General features: G+C 42.8%; 1 protein-coding gene across 2 annotated transcripts in view; it reads left to right on the forward strand.

Moving 5' to 3' along the window:
* The window catches only part of MCC (MCC regulator of WNT signaling pathway), a 474,315-nt gene that overhangs the window by 335,593 nt on the left and 120,829 nt on the right, over window positions 1–17,893 (forward strand). For both annotated transcript variants that reach the window (XM_008014163.3, XM_008014164.3), the window contains one exon: window positions 8,387–8,500. In XM_008014163.3, the coding sequence (XP_008012354.1) occupies window positions 8,387–8,500 (114 nt within the window). The remainder of the gene's footprint in view (window positions 1–8,386; window positions 8,501–17,893) is intronic.

The raw sequence follows: 17,893 nt of genomic DNA on the forward strand, positions 1-17,893 counted from the left end.
CTGAGTCTTAGTTTCATTTCTCGACAATGAAGGAATTGGACTAGATGTTCTCGAATTCCCTTGCCAGTGGGAAGACGATGTGTGATTATGAGAACTCATTCCATTTTTAGGGAAAAGATCTTGGCTGAACAGTTCTGTATAGAGTGAAGCTTCCTTAAATGTTTGAGCTTCAGCAGATTCTTTCTGGGACCAGTGGGCAAATAAAATATGCAAAGCCCATAGTGCAGAACTCAGGTGCCTGGACAGGTGAACATGTCAGACATGCACGCTTACAAGTTTAAAACCAGAAGAATCTTAGAGATAATCTGATACAAACCCTTCTACAGAGGATAAAAAAGCACAGAAAGGACAAAGAGAATCACCCAAATTTATACCAAGCTGATCCCCAAGCTTCATCATAACATTGGAGGACTTGCCGCCCCCCTGCTCCCACCGAAAATCACATGGGTGCTGCCATCACGAAAACCCTGACCCTGCTTCTCCCATGTCTCCAGCCCTGCCTGTGCACACACCTCACCTCTGTCCCACATCCACGCCCCCCCATCCCTCCACACACATACATGGACACAAGCAGGTTTACGCATCCCTTGGGCAAGGGAGAGCCGTGGCATGTTGAGTTGGAGGTGCCAGCGATGCGCATAGTGGAGAAGATTTGAGCATAGAGTCCTTGTGTGTTATTATCTCCGGTACTATTAGGTTGGTGCAAAAGTAATTGCGGTTTTTGCCATTGCAATTACTTTTGCACCAACCTAGTATTTATTAGTTTTCTTCACTTGGGCTGATTCTCTACCTCTCTTCTGTGCCTTGGTTTCCTTGTTTGCCAGAAGGAGGTAATAACATCTATCTCACAGCATTGTGGTGATGGTTACATAAGATATGGCATGTAATGTGCCTAGCCAAAGCCTCTGGTGTCCATAAGTATTCAGCAAACAGTAACTATTAATATTATTACTTTCATGATTACTGCCCGGTAGCCTGGAATTCTCAAGACTATTCCCAGATTTTGGCATTGGAATTTGACATTGCCTTTCCTCTGCAGCTGATGGAACAGGTAAAGTATATGAAGCATGCAGTGTGGAACCTGCCAAAAATATGTGTTCAGTGAAATTGAGTTCTCATTTCTTCCCCTTTGATGAAGAGGTCACTGGATGAGAGAAGTTGGCACTACCCACTGTCATCGCTAAAACATAAGCAAAAATTGTGCATACTTTGTATCTGGAAAGCAAGTGGCTCAGCCAGAAAGACAGAATAGTACAGTAGTCCCCCTGTACCCATGGTGTCAGTTACTTGCAGTCAACTGCAGTCTGAAAATATTAAGTGGAAAATTCCAAAAATAAACAATTGGCAGGTTTGAAATTGCGTGCTGTCATGAGTAGCCTGATGCATTTGCATGCTGGACTGCTTTGTTCGACCTGGGGAAGGGCTCCGTCGTTTGTCCAGCATATCTGCATTGTTTGTGCTCGCCACTCATTGGCCAGCTGGGTTATCACATCAAATGCCATGGCATCACAGTGCTTGTGTTCAAGTCGTCCTTATTTTACATCATAATGGCCCAAAGCATAAGAGTAGCAATGCTGGCATATTGTTAATCATTGGTCTGTTCTATTACTGTGAATCTCTGACTATGAATTAAACTTTATCATAGCTTTATATGTATTGGAGAAAACATAGTGTATATAGAGTTCAGTACTAACTGAGGTTTCAGGCGTCCACTGCGGGTCTTGGAGCAGATCTCCCTCCATTAAGTTGGGGGAGACCACTGCAACTCCTGTCATTACTCAGTGGGAAGGCAATAGAGGCACACTGACAGTGAATGTTAAACGAGCACCTCAAGTAGCCAGACCAAGTTAAGGAGAAAGAGAGGACAAGCCCCATATGAACTCACTTCCCAACAAAGCCGGGAAAACTGGCCCAGCCCTCAGCACCATGAGGTGCCTCAGCAGCGTTGTATCTAGATAGGGCCTGTGGGGATGAACTCATTCCTCTGCCTCAGCTGTGACTGCAGAAGCCTTTGGGCCCTTTGAAGACAGTGCCATTCAAAGCGCAGACTGAAGTCCCAGAAAGATGAATCTAGGCTCCCCACCATTTTATTCAAATCCTGTATTCCTTTTACCAGCTGTGTTTCATGGGAAAAACAGTTGTCCCTCAGCAAATCGGGAAGCATAGCTTGCCCTTAGGCCACAGAGTCCTGGCGTGATGAAGGTCAGGGGAGATGGTGCCTGGAGAGTGCTGTGTGCACTGCGTAGTGCAGGCTTGTCTGCTGTGTTTATTGCCAGGGGTAGCAAAATGCAGATGCACCTAATAACCAGAAATACACAGTGACACTCCTGGAGGGGCTCTCATCAGAGTCAGTGGACTGCAGAGTTCAAGGACACCTTGTGAAGTGTGAAGCCTTTTGTCGCACAGCAGATATGTAACGGAGTAGACATCTCTCCGCTTAGCAGAGAAGAAACCCCTGGGAGAGCCTGTCAGGAGGGCACTGCTCACTTCTCACCTGGGCCCGGCGGGGCTGGACACCTTTCCTCTCAGAGGCTAAGAGGGCTTGTCCTTACAGTCAGTTGAACAGTGAAATTATTTTACTCAAGTTATGTTTTGTCCAAAAATAACCTTTTTGACAGTTAGCTTGCAGCCAAATGTCCAGGTGGTTTAGTTTCGTTTGGATACACACGGTAAAATGAATGTGAAGCAGGGCTCAAAACAGCCTAGGGAATTAGGGCATTTTATCTCCAGAAATGTGAGGAATATATGGATCTATATCCTTCATGCACTAGATCCAGATTTGTATACGAAGTGCCAGGGTCCTATCCAACCTCGTTTAGGCCTCATGTTAAAATTTCACAGAGAACTAAGAGCCCTGGCTGTCAGCTCCTTAAGCCTTAGGATTTCAGCAGAATCTGGCAACGCAGCTATTGGCTTCTTAGTCCTGTGCTATCCACCAGGCGATATGCTTCTCCCGGACAGGACTGTTTTCCTAGTCTGAGTGTCCCTAGCACCTCTGATGGGGCTTGGTTTGCCTGAGAAGGTTGTTGACCTCAAACAAACCCGTTTGTTGAGTGCTTACCTGGTTCCAATCACCATGCTAGTAGCTTTCTGGACGCCATCATTTGTCTTGACACAGCCCTACAACAAAAGGGATTAAATTGTACAAGGAGAGTCCACCAACAAGTAGTATAGATAAGATTTGAACCCAGGTTTATCTGATTCTGTGAATTAGGATGAGATCAGCTTCATTTGGCAGAAACTCTCAACTTACAGCGCTTTGTACAACAGAGGTTTATTTCTTGCATCTCTGTAACAGAAGTCTGGGGTTAGGCAGTCCAAAGCTGGTAGGGTGGCTCCACAAAGTTGCTAGGGACTCAGGCACCTTTCTGCTCCCTAGAATCTCAGCTTTGTAGCACAGGATGGCTGCTATAGCTCCATCCATCACATAAGATAGGAAATAGCAAGGATGGACGAAAGGAAAAAGGGTGTGGCCTCTCAAAAAGATTTTCCCATATCTCTCACACAGTATTTCTGCTTACATCGCGCTGGCCAGAACTTTGTCACATGGCTATACCTAGCTCCAACTGCACTGAAGTATGGGAACTGGGATGTTTTAGCTGAGCAGCAGTATGGCCAGCTAAAAATCAGCATCTGACTCCTGAGGATGAAGAGAAATATGTGTTGAGGAAGACACTAGCACAGACTCCAAACAGCATGTATTTTCTTTCTCTTTGGTTCATGGAACATTTTCTTTTCATCGTACTTCGTAGTTCGTATTTCTGAATCTCTCACTCAAGTTAGAGGCTATTTGAGAAACCAGAATGTGATTAAAGGGATCCCAAAAATGGGCATAAATATAATTTCCCATTTATACATACTTGACAATTTTGGTTGCTTTAGTACATTTATCTTTCCAAGATTTAAACCTACTGTCAGTCCTTTTAAAAATTACCCGGAGGCACTCTTATACACTGTTGGTGGGAATGTAAATTAGGACAACCATTATGGAAAACAGTGTGGAGGTTCCTAAAAAAAACCCTAAAAATAGAACTACCATATGATCCAATTCTACCACTTGGGTATTTGTTCAAAGGAAAGAAAATCAGCTTATTACAGGAACACCTGTATCCCCATGTTTATTGCAGCACAGTTTACAATAGCCAAGATATGGAGTCGGCCTAAGTGCGCATCATCAGATGAATGGATATAGAGAGTGTGGTACACATGCACGGTGGAATATTATTCAGCCATAATAAAGAATGAAATCCTGTCATTTGCAGCAATGTGGACAGAACTGGAGGTCATTAAGTGAAATAAGCCAGGCACAGAAAGACAAATATCACATATTCTTACTCAGGTGGGTGCTAAAAAAGTTGATCTCACAGAGATGGAGAATAGAATGATAGATACCATAGGTGGGGAAGAACGTGAGGATAGTGGGGGAGGGATGGAGAGAGAGGTTGGTTAATAATGGGATACAAACATGCTGTTAGAAGAAATAACTCTGGGTGTTTGGTAGCACAGTAGGGTGACTATAGCTGGCAATAATGTCTATTTCAGAACAGCTAGAAGAAATTTGAAATGTTCCTAGCACAAAGAAATGAAAAATGTTTGTGGTGATGATTATTTTAAATATCCTGATTTGATCATTACACATTGTATGCATGCATCAAAATATCACATGTACCCCATAAATATGTGTAAATATTATATTTCAGTAAAAAAGTTTTAACTGCCTAGAAGGACCTCTAAACCAAGTTTTTCGTGCTTGCCGACACACAACTACACAAATTCCCTCGTGTAGCATCACTCACAAACACTTTAGCTTTTGAATCTCAGGGATGCCACCAACTCTGCCAGAGAGTGGTGAAACCCCAAAAGAAGGGAGGTTACGTCAGCTTTTGATGACTTGAGTTGGTGATGCAGTGGGACAGGGAGTGCCACTGAACTCTAACGCACAGAGATTGAGTGTCCAGCACTCAAACTTGTGGTGGGAAGTCCACTCCTCTCCTCTCCTCTCCTACTCAGTCCAGGAGGTCAGGGAGTGGTCTGTCAGCTGATTCTAGGCGGTGTGGCTTGTGGCTGGTTGGTGACTTCTCCCACTCCATCTTCTGCTCTCTCTAGTTGTAGCCTCTGCCGAGGAATTGTCAGTAACAGTAAGAGACATGTTTTCTTCTACCTCATTGTTACAGTTTTTCCTTCTATCAGAAGAGCTGGTGGACAGACAGACTGCAGCAAGGAAGCAAAATAACCCTGTACAATGTTTACGCTACAGCCTGCATGTCCAGAAAACAGTCACTTTATTTTATCTTGTCTTTAATACAAACATAACTTCTTTTAGGAAAAAATGCTCATTAAACAAAAAGTACCCAAACAAAAAACAGCTTAAAACCACCCAAAGCCCATCACTAAAATATGAGAATGCTCTTTCTGGTTTATTTTTCTGTCACAATTTTAGAACTTTTATAATCAGAGAAGATATGTTAAGTAACATTTTCATCCAAGTAAAAAACTGAAGACTTCTGTCATGTGCAACACCACGGAGCCAGAAAAGAGTGCTGTGGCCTTGGCCCTGGTGCTCAGCTGACCATGAGACCTTGAGTAAGCGAGTCAGACTCTGGATTCCAGATCCTCACCTGCAGTTGTGAAGTAGGGGTCATCGTACCAAGGTTCTTTTCCGCACTCAGACATCTGTGATGATGACCCATGAGACAGTCTCTGAAACTGGTGTGGGGTCACAGAGCTGACATCGAGTCCAGATGTTTCTTATTGAGGGGCCCATAGATAGATTCCAGAGTGTGTCATCACCATAACTGGGTGGAAAATATGCGTGCATCCCAAACTCATCTCTGCCCTGGTAGAAGGGTCCATTGCATTCGTGAGATTCTCAAGGAATCTATTCTCACCTCATACATAGGCACCTTCCATCCAGAGAAGTGAAGGGACCTGCCCCCAGTGGGCATCTGACAGCTCTTCCTGGAAATCTGGAGAGCTGGTAGGCCGGAAGGTATTATCACTCCAAGCCTGGTGCTCTCCCCCATGACAGTGACCCATCCTGGACCCCTTTTCCAAGTCTGTGATGGAAGTAAGTACTCTGTGTGTCTCCATCTGGCCCAGTTCATCGAGTCCGTGGGGGAGCATGCAGCATTCTCTCCGCGTTTCCCTCCGGGCTTGCCCTAACCCCTCCAAGCAGCCCTTTTCCCCAGAAGTAGGAGGGGAGATATAACGAGGAAGGAAGCAAGTCTAGGCTCACAGAGCTGGGATCCTTATCCCCACTCCTCAGTTTCTTAAAGAACATGTCAGCTCTCAAGTATTTTATCTTTCTCGCCGGAGGTGAGGTGGGAAATCCTCTCTCAAGAGTTGGTATAATAGTGTAACATGCCACAGTGTCAGATGCTGAAGGAAAATCCTCAGACTGACAGTTCAGAGGCTGAGGGGGCAACCAACCATCAAAGGGAGTGAATTTGTTCCCTCTCCACCAAACAAAACAATCTCAAAGAGATTATACAGTGGGAACACTGTGGTATTTGTACTGAGAAGTCTTCACACAAAACGTTGTATCTGAAACCCACAGTGACCTTTTCCAAGCCGCCCTAGCCCTACATCAGAAGACAAATACTGCCAGATTGCCTGACATTTTCTTTTTTTAATTTTAAGCATTCCTGGTTTCAAATCAGCTATTGATCTGTTGGTTTGCTGCTCCAATGCAATTAAGTGAAGTCACATTTACTACTATTAGAGTCTAACAAAAACAACTGCTTTGAAACCCCACACTCTACCTTGTATCTGCTTCTCCCTCACTCACCACCCACCCCACCCTCACCCCAAAGCCTGTTAGCCAACATGCTGTGTGTGGAGGGCAGGTTGCAGAAAACCAGATTTTTCTAAGCCTCAAATGAGAATCTTCAAAGTTGAGTTATGTACCGTTGTCCTGTGTCCGTCTTTAAAGATCGAATGTATTTGCTCACTTCTTACTTGAACTTCTTCTTGGCAAAGACTACAAAAAGCCTGTAAAGCCAGGGGATGGTTTGTTCTGATTCCAGTCGTTCACCCAAATGTAGTATGGAATTCAGCGAGGGGATAGTCTGAGCTCTACCTGGAATGGAAAGTTTCAAGGTTTCAAAGGAGGTTTCAGGGTGTTGCTTTGGGACCAGTGTGTTGAACGGGTCTCAAAAATTGTTCCATCCGTCAGCCTGAAAAGTCACAGAAGGCACACGTGTGGTAGGTGTGTGTGCAGCCGAAGTCCAGTCTTTAGAACTTGAAAGTTGAACAGATTGAGATTCTGGATGTACGTGGGGCCTCCTATTAATCTGTTGAGGAACATTCTTTCTATTTCAGTTTTTTTTTTTTTTTTTTTTTTTGAGACAGAGTCTTGCTCTGTCGCCCAGGCTGGAGTGCAGTGGCTGGATCTCAGCTCACTGCAAGCTCCGCCTCCCGGGTTTACGCCCTTCTCCTGCCTCAGCCTCCCGAGTAGCTGGGACTACAGGCGCCCACCACCTCGCCCGGCTAGTTTTTTGTATTTTTTTAGTAGAGACGGAATTTCACCATGTTAGCCAGGATGGTCTCGATCTCCTGACCTCATGATCCGCCTGTCTCGGCCTCCCAAAGTGCTGGGATTACAGGCTTGAGCCACCGCGCCCGGCCTCTACTTCAGTTAAACCAGAGAAATGGCTGGGGAAAGATACCTCAGTTGATCCTTCATTTGTCTTTTCACAGCGTCATTTGTCAGAGTTCTGGTGATGCTCCTGAAAGAGGGCCTGCTAGCACATAAGAAGCATCTGGCCAGTACAGCCTCTCGGGGAAAGTGGGGAGGGAAAGAGGAGGGAAGAACCAACAAGAAAATAAGTGGGTCAACTGCACAAGGAGACCATCTGAAAAATGAGCTCTGCTGCCTTTTTTTTTTTTTTTTTTTTAAATACTCAGTCCCTGTCTGGCTGTCATACATGCAGCAATTTAGATGACTGGATTCCAAAAAACCAAATTGCCCTATTCAGCTTTCATATTTTCTGAAGGTGAAAATTAATGTGGTTCTGCATTTTCTTGCATCTCATGATAAGAGTCAGGCAGCTCCACTTCAGCTGTCATGCTCATCCTCACTGAGTAACTTGGGGAAAGCCATTGGAAAGAGAAGTTTTGTTCTCTGGCCTGATTATACCATCCAAAATTAGGTCCCATGGCCCACACATAATATTTAGGGTGACCATATAACCCAGCTTGCTGGCAGCACACCAGATTTATGTCTGTTGTCTGCAAGAAGGTAATGAAGGTAAGGTAACACTTACCTTCATTCTCAAAAGTGTTGCTTTTTGGATGATAGGCTTTTTATTTGGTTATGCTAGTTGCGGGAATGAAGGGAAGGAAATGCATCTCGGCTACAATAATCTCCTCCTTTCTGTCACTACAGCTCCATTCGGCAGCCCTGGCATCACTAAAGGGAGATATAGTGGAACTTAATAAACGTCTCCAGCAAACAGAGAGGGAACGGGACCTTCTGGAAAAGAAATTGGCCAAGGCACAGGTAAGGGATCTGGAAAGGTTTTGGTTTTTGTTTTTGTTTTGTTAATTTTTTTTTAATATTGAATTTTAAGATAAAACATGGGTACAGAAATTCCCACAAAACATATTACAGCTTTATCAGCAAATACTCTGTCTTGGTCTACTCTGGCTGCTGTAACAAATACCATAGATTTGTGGCTTAAACAACATTTATTTCTCACAGTTCCAGAAGCTACGAAGTCCAAGGTGCCTACCGAGGGATCCTTTCCAGATGGCTACCTTTTTTTTTTTTTTTTTTTGAAGCAGAGTCTTGCTCTGTCACCCAAGCTGGAGTGTGGTGGCACGATCATGACTCACTGCAGCCTCAACTTCCCATGCTGAGTCTGTCCTCACACCACAGCCTCCCAAGTAGCTGGGTCTACCAACTAATTTTTTGTGTTTTCTGTAGAGATGGGGTTTCGCCATGTTGTCCAGGCTGGTCTTGAACTGCTGAGCTCAAGTGGTCCTCTTGCCTTGGCCTTCTAAAGTGCTGGGATTACAGGCATGCGCCATCATGCCTGGCCTTTTAATTAACTTGTTAATATTAATTTTATTCCTTTGCTTTGATTTTTCAAGGACATCTATCATTTGTATGTTACATCATCTTTGCCTATCTTTATCTGTGACTATCTTAAATATTTTAAATCTTTTTAAATTTAATTTTTTCTTTTCCTTTTCTCTTGGGGCATTATATGTTGTTTTTAGCCTTTCTTTTTTGACTTCTAGTGTAGTCATCATTTCTGAAATGCATTTTCATTTTATTTCTAACTCTTTTCTCACTTCTGAATTTTTCTAATTCCTAATGTTCTTTTCTGTCTCACGTCTTTTAGTTTATTTTGAAATAGTAGGCTATTATCTGGAGTGTTTTTGTTTGGGGGATTTTGTTTTTGGTCTGTGTTGTGGCATGCTTTTATGGTTTATAAGGATGTTCTGCCCTTATTTTGTATAACTTTGTATGGGATTTATTTTGTATAACTTTGTATGGGATTTGACGTCCGTATCTGTTTTTCATTTTCATGTGAAAAATAATTTCCTTGAACTTTCAGGAGGCAGGGTTTAAAATGGCTTTCTAAAGTGTTTAGAACCTAGCCTTCTGTTGTTTTCTTGTCAAAAATGGCAGCCTGCTTTCTGTCACTATCTGACTCTGTTCCTTTTACCTGCTTTTATCTGGCCCTTTTCTTTCCTTTGTCTCTATTATTCCCATCCTGTTCAATTTTGTTTCCACTCCCAGCAGTTTCTCTTCCTGGAAGACAGGGGCAGTCTCCAAAGTTCACAGGGACTAGCCTACGTTAGCCTCTTCAAATTTTACTGTGGGCCCCTTGGACTGACTCTTTGGTCAGGCAAAACCCCTCCTAGTTTTAGTTACTATTCTCCAGTTGGGCATCCTTACTTTCCTGTGAATTCCTTTTGGTTTTTTAGGGGTTTTCCAGTTCTCAGATACATCAACCTTGTTTCCCTCTGATTTTCCCCATGCTGATGCCACTCAGATCTTGTGGATGATGTTGGTTTATTCTTACCTGCTTGTATTTTGTTTTTCAATAGCCTACCTCGTCTCCAAGCTTTGGGCTTTATACTGTGTACGTGCTTTGTTTATTTTTATGTGGGAATGCAGAGAAATTTTAATACCAGGCTGCTATAGCTGTCTTTCCAGAATGACGTATGGAAAATTTTTGGAAACTTTCATGTCTCATAATCAAAGACTGTTTGAGTAGAGGGAAAAGATTCTCTGTATTTAAGATCATCCACTTTCACATTTGACGGGCATCTGAAGGAGATTAACTTGATTACCCAAAGATAAATGAGTAGCTCAGCAAGGCCACCTATGCCTTTTCTCACTATAGGATGTTATACATGACAAAATTTTTCAGTTTTTACTTAGACGAAAATGTTACTTAGAATATTTTCCCTCTGATTATAAAAGTAATAAAATTGTGATAGGAAAAACTAGAAAGCATTAGAATATTTCGGTGGTGGTCTCTGAACAGAAACTTTTTTAGTGCTTTTTTTGTTTTACAGTGTTTTTGTAAGAGAAAATAGTTGTTTTTATATTTAAAAACAACAAAATGGTGGTGACTATTTTCTAATTTACACCCACCCAAAGCCAGCCATCATTACCAATTCTTATTGATGAGAATTTGTTTAAAGAAAGAAAATTGTGAATGCATTTAATTGGAAGCTGGCATGTACAGCAGTCTTGGATTTTAAAAAGTGACCAGAAAGGTATTTATTAAAATTTAAGCCTACAAAGACAGCTTTTACAGAGGATGGTAAGAGGATAATGGAAAATTTTTTCTCTAAGTCAAGGATTGATTCAGCTCTTTTTTTACTTGTGGTCAAGCCATCCTCATGTAATAGCTTTTGATGACTGATTTTACCCTTGATGATAATGGCCACATCATAGAACCATTTATTGACTCTCTTATTTGCGTTCTTAAGTAAAATAGATTTAAAAATTACTCTCTGCTCCTCTCACTGGAGATTTCTTCCCAGTTCATATACTGGAACCTAGGAAAGAGAACATGGAAAAAAAACTCAGACTTAGATCTTTAAAAACATGAAATTTACGCAAGAAAAATATAAGAACAATGGAATGACTGTGCCACATTTTCTGTGTTATATGCCTTGGTAAAAGATTCATGTTTGAGGCTTTACCAGATTGTAGAAGAGCAAATTCATGTGTAAATTTATGCTGTGTGGCTCTAGTAAGTTTTACCAGCTCTCTAAATATTATAGTGCCGTGATTAAACTAAAATGTAAAATGTAAACGGCGGTTATGTTCAACAGACATTACCAAGAGAGCTGCAACATCTGTTGAATCATTAGTAAAGGTGACACTGGAACTGGTTGAGTAAAAGAAGGTGTCTTATATATGCTCATGACATCAACCTGTAGGTAGAGTTTTGAGAATAGTGATATGAAGGGAAGAGCCCAATATCAATGTGATGGGGAAGATGAAGTGCTTCTGTATTTTCTATTGCTGTATAATAAATTGCCATAAACTTACCGGCTGAATACAGCACACCCCTATCCTCCCAAATTGAATAGGGGCACAGCCATGCACCAACATTCCATAGCCCAGTGGCGACTGAGCCTGTGGGAAACTGTCTAAGATCATATATAGTGCTGATTTGATCTTTCAGCATATTTGCTGTTTATTTAGTACCAACAATTAAATTCCTGCATTTTTAAGTACTTCAGAAGGAGATATGTCAAGCTTATGAACCCCTTTAAAATCGGTGAGCAGTAACGTGGAACACTTTCTAAGCTCTTTATCTTTGGAAAGCAAGTCTCCTCAATTTTCTACCTCTTGGCATTCAGGAAGAGAACACACACAGTTTTCCTTAAGTGAAATGGAGAGAGTTTTCTCTTTTTCTCTTGTTTTCTGAGATAACTTTTATGAGATGTAGTCGGCATGTATTTTTGTTAGGATCGCCTCATTCCATTCCTTTCCTATTTGTTTATGCTTCTCTTTGGTAAACTACTCCAGCTGCTTTGCTCCTTAATGGCATTTCCATTTGTGTTGGTGCCTCTCTGTTTAGCTGGCCCACTTTCCCCTTAGCGAGGGAACCTGGGCAAGAACTTAGAGTGAGGGTGGAAATACCCCGAATAGTGTTAGTTGTGACAAATCCTGTGTGACCTTGAGAGGGTAACATTGCTTGTTAGCATATTTTAAAAGGGAGTGGTAGTAACCTCCTTCACAGGATGGTTGAGAGGGTTAACAAATTAATGATGGCATTGCATTTTCCCAGAACCTAGTTCATAATGCTCTTAGGTTTGACAGCTGACACTAATGCGATGATTAAAGATCAGTGGCCTCAGTGGAGTAAGATAAAACCCGGTGAAGAACATTAACAAAACCATAAAGCTGCTTAGCATCACCACATTGCACAGGGTTTTTCCAACAGGGGCTCAAGTTCTCAGGCCAGACTGTCTCAAGGCTGACTCAGGGCTTTATCCCTGGATTGCGCCATAGCAGGGATGAGCCTAAAGGATTTTATTCTCAGTGGTTTAAATGACGATGTTGCTTGTTTTTATTACACATTTTTGCATATTGGCAATTTCACCAATTTATGTGGCTAGACACAAGTATTTATGTGTATGTTTAATTTGCTTCATCATCATGATAGGAAAGCTAAGATCTCAAGAAGAAACTCCGGGTATATATTAAGTGCCAGATGAAATTTGGGAAAAACAAAATTTCATCATATCCAGTGTCAATCATTTTTTTCTTTTCCTTTCAAACTGAAAGTCTGTAGTTGTGAGACAAATCTAGACTCCTAATGATAATGGCCTCCAGAAATTAATGGCAGGCAAGACACTGCAACCACAGGCTTTCTGGCTTTGTGGCACTGTACCTTCAGTCAAAAATTGAATATGGGCTGGGAGGAGGAAGAACCCTGGATGCAATTACCTGTAATGATAGAAAAAAACAAAACAAAACAGTAGCATGTTATTTGAGACCAATTTTTATTTTGTTCAGCTGAAATTATGTGAGGTGTCTCTGTCCAATAGAGAGAAGAAAATAGTCTCTAACTTACAAGTTGTAGTAGAAGAAACTGCCTTTGGTCCCAGAGGCTGCTAAGTAAATTATCACTGAATAATTGACTTCGGAAGCCGAAGTTGGCTTGTTGGAAGCCGGAGAGACTTTGAATTCCCTGTTTTACACCCCGTTGTGTCTCCTTTTCTGTTTTTATCCTCTCTGGGGGTAGAAGAGAGAGCTCTTTGGGCTTCCCTAACTCTCTTTGGTATATAAGACCTAACATTCATGTTTCCTGGAGTTCACAGAGGTGTTTCAGGGTCTGAGACCAAGGTACCACCTAAGATCCTTAGGTAAATGGTGGAGAGGATGTAAGCCCACAGGTCAGGGAGCTGGAGGAGGAAGACATAGAGGAGAGAGGATTGCGGCTGCAACAGCTTCAATGCCTTGATGGCAAAAACAGGAACCGGAGGGGTATTTGTTACCTGGGTTACAGGAAATAAATCAGTTGCTTCACATTAAGTCTGTTTTCTCATCTACAAAATGACGGCGTCAAGCTATGCAGTGAAAACAAATAGTTTCGAATGTTCAGTGGCCTAAGATATCAAAGATTGATTTCTTGTTTTCTATTGGGAGCTCCCTGGACCTGGCAGGGAACTCTGTGCTGTGTTGTGCCTACCCAGGCTTCCAAGCCGAGGGCCTCTACCATCTGGAATGTCGTTAGTGGCCATGGCCTGGGAAAGGGAATGTGGCAAGCCCGACAGGAGCTCTTAAAGGCTTCTAGGCAAAATGGTATATTCATTCATATCTTACTGGCCAAAATAAGTGGCATGGCCATATTTAGCTTCAAGCAGGAGAAGCATAATCCTACCATGTGCATGGATGGAGGCAAACCAGAGGCTTGGTGCCACAGGGGTACTTGTTATACCATGTAGTGGTCCGGGTGGATGGAGCATCATGTACCTAAGAAAATAATGGGGAGAAATGAAAACGATTCAGAAAAAAAATGTGCTAGGGAAATTATTAAAAAAATGAGTGGGTCTTCTATCAATTTTCTGAAAGTCTATACTGTACTTAATTTTTTAACTTAAAAATTGGAAAACTTGTGCAAATGTTAAGTAGTAATTATAGAAGAGAACCTCTTTTCCGTTTGGTTGTTGTCATTGTGTTACCTTCCTGAATGAGGCCATACGGGAACACGTACTCCTAGGTGACTCTTACGTAGAGGTGCAGTGTTGAGCTTGTCCTAACCTATTTCCTTATTAAACAGAACACCTGAAATCATACACCATCCAGGGTTAAAAAGTGCTCTCCCAGGGCCGGGCGCAGTGCCTCATGCCTGTAATCCAGCACTTTGGGAGGCTGAGGCAGACGAATCATTTGAGGTCAGGAGTTCAAGACTGGCCCGGCCAACATAGTGAAACCCCATCTCTACTAAAAATACAAAATTTAGTTGGGCCTGGTGGCATACCCCTGTAATCCCAGCTACTCGGGAGGCTGAGGCATGAGAATCACTTGAACCTGGGAGGCGGAGGTTGCAGTGAGCTGAGATCACTCCGTTGCACTCCAGCCTGGGCGACAGAGCAAGACTCCATCTCAAAAAAACAAAAAGTGTTCTCCCAGGTCATGAAAACTCAAGGTGATGAGAGGCAACAGGTCAGTAACGAACTAGAGTGTGGGGACAGGAGTGGACCTCACTTTAACAGGCCGCTCCTGCCTATGTGGGTGGTCGCCAGGGCAGGAAGGCCAGTGATGGTACACAGAATGGCTTTGTCTGCCCTGCCTGCCACCTGCTCATCTTCCACTTTTCCTGCACTAAAGTGCCACATTCCCAGGGTTGACTCATGAGCAGCTAGATGGGTGCTCTTGAGCAAGGGTGTTGGCCGGGCACAGTGGCTCACGTCTGTAATCCCAGCACGTTGGGAGGCTGAGGCGGGCGGATCACAAGGTCAGGAGATCGAGACCATCCTGGCTAACATGGTGAAACCCTGTCTCTATTTAAAAAAAAATACAAAAAAATTAGCCGGGCATGGTGTTGGGCGCCTATAGTCCCAGCTACTCGGGAGGCTGAGGCGGGAGAATGGCATGAACCCGGGAGGCGGAGCTTGCAGTGAGCAGAGATCACGCCACTGCACTCCAGCCTGGGCGAGAGCGCGAGACTTCATCTCAAAAAAAAAAAAAAAAAAAAGAAAAGAAAAAATGAACAAGGGTGTTGTGTCGGTTCTTTTGGCTTTTGCAGGTGATGGCTTGTTTCCTCCTGTGCTGTTGCCCTGTGGGATTTGCTCCGCTTTTCCCTGCACTACAGCTTGGAAATGCTCAGCGGATTTTCACTGAGCTTTGAGATCAGTGGTTCAGCTTCTTTGGCTGGGTACAGTGAGTGTGCACAAATGAGTGAAGCATGTTTAATAAGAGGATGTTGATGTGCAGAGATGAACCTTGAGCAGTGGCTTCTCGGTCATTGATACAGCCACTGGCTAGGAGTCTGTTTTGATAATTATTTTCTGGTATTCTCTTTTCACTGGGGAAAGAATCCCCAGGATGCCATCCTAGTATCTCTTCTTCTCCCCACCCTTCCACTTCTATCCCTGTTTCTTGTTCTCCAGAAGAGAAGTCTGGCGTTCTTTCAGTCCACTGTAAGCTGTGACCACAGTTACCTTCAACATGTATTGTAATCACCTCCCCTGTAGCACCCAGCACAGTCTCATTTAAGAAATGTCTGATATGTGTAGAGGAAGCATTACATTATAGTATTACATCATATGCTATTTCTTAAAAACTTACGGAAAAATATAGGAATGTAAACTAAATACCTTTGCCCTTAGCTAAAAGAGTTTTTTTTTTCCTCCAATATATTCTTCTTACTTCTTCTAAATGAGTGCTTGAGCTCCAAATATACATCAAATCTTTTTTTTTCTTTATCTAGCTACAAGCCCTATTCCATCTGACTGAATCACCAGGCGTCATGTTGCCTCTTGTTCTTGCAGGTATCCTCCAGGCAGGCTTCCCAGTTAGAGGCAGGGGAAAGATGGTGCAATACCAGACAGCACGCTCTCCCTCTCCATCTGGTATCCTGGGCAGCCTCACAGGGTCTTTTTTTTTTTTCTTTTCTTTTCTTTCTTTATTTTTTTTTTGAGTGAAAGCAGGTTTATTAGAGAAACAAAAGAATGGCTGGAATGGCTGCTACATAGGCAGAGCAGCAGCAAGGGCTGCTGATTGGCCAGGATCACATCTTTTAGGCAGTTCACATCAGTCAGTAGGGATGCCAAAGGGTGGTCTTTTGGTAGTTATCAATTGCTGGTGTGCCTTTCTCTATATAGATCCTTGAACGTCTTCATTGTTCATTGGACTTTGTAGTTTCTTGTCAGCCCAGGTGGTGGTAGTGGCCTGTTGACCTGTAAGGACTTCAAACAAGGAAATATGAGTGGGGAAATAAGGGAAAGTGAGAGCTCATTGAATGTGTAAGTGGAAATGTTTCACAGTAATTTGTAGCCCTAGAGAACTGAATATGGAAAACCAAAGAGGAGGAACAAGCAACATGGGAACATAGGAGTCACTGCATTGATGAGATCCAGGTCAGAGACAGAATTTTATCCTACAGTCACACTAAGATCTGGAACTGGTGACCTGCATGAAAGTGTCCACTACATCTGTACATGTTCATACAATATGAACACACACACACACACACACTCTGAGGTTGGGAACAGAGGCTAATAGCAAGAGCTTATAGATGTGCTGCAGGTCTGAGAGGAACAGTGTTCTCTTCTTGGTATGTTCAGAGAAATATAAGCTCTTTCATTTATTGATAGAAATTGCCTTTGAGATTCTGTCATTTTGTAGACTTCTCCTGTTCCTTAAGTATGTAGGATCATGGATGAGAAAGGCCTAACTTCATGGAAAGAGTGTCTGTGGCTGGTTACGGCATCTTTGTTTAGGAAAGCTTCCACTAGATGTGCCTCTCACTCGACCTTGATCCTTGCCTCTGTTCCCACTTATTTTTTGTGTGCTTGACCTTGAGTGGAGGTTATTTGATGTTTCAGGTTGTCACTAAGAATAGTAGTTCACGGGAGTATTTTCCTGAAAGTAACTATCCCTCTACGGCTGTGATAAAGCATTCAACAACCTTCTTGCCTCCAATCTTGTTTCTGGAGCTCTAAGGTAACCCCCAGGAAGTTACATAAATACTGATCCAGCTGTTGTTGAGGTGCGGGCCCTACCATGATTGATACCAAAGTATTTGTCAGACTTCTTCATTGAACACTTCTGTTTCAGTATTGAGTTAGGCTTAGTATAATGTTTAGTTTATCGTTGAAAGCCTTTTGTCCCTGTCCTGGGTTATGCCATTGGAAGCTTAGCCGATTTAGGACAGGGGAGTTAGCAGGTGAGAAATCCTACTCTTTCCCTGCCTGCCAACAGGCCTGGAGATGCAAACCTGCAATGCTGGAAACACATATGGCTCTTGGCACTGAGAAAACCTTGTTGAAGATGAAAGTAAAGTTCCTCTGGTGACAGGAAGTTAATCAAAGCTGAATGTAGTAGACAAGGACACAAGCTAGACTACTTGTTCCATCACTGAGGAGTATTTTATTATTATGTAAATGAGATTAAATGCACAGTGACTGGAAGGTATTGAGAACAGTGGAGAAAAGTCAGAAGTGAACAGGCTCCTCAGGATTTAAACTCTGGCTACAGAAATGTTTTTGTAACTCTGCTGCCTCTTAGTCCATCAAACGCTGAGCAAGGGAAGCTCCTCTGCCTCTTTTTTTTTTTTTTTTTTTTTTTTTTTTTTGAGATGGAGTCTCGCTCTGTCGCCCAGGCTGAAGTGCAGTGGCCAGATCTCAGCTCACTGCAAGCTCCACCTTCTGGGTTTACACCATTCTCCTGCCTCAGCCTCCCGAG

Source organism: Chlorocebus sabaeus, chromosome 23, assembly GCF_047675955.1.
Source record: "Chlorocebus sabaeus isolate Y175 chromosome 23, mChlSab1.0.hap1, whole genome shotgun sequence".
Taxonomy (NCBI): domain Eukaryota; kingdom Metazoa; phylum Chordata; class Mammalia; order Primates; family Cercopithecidae; genus Chlorocebus; species Chlorocebus sabaeus.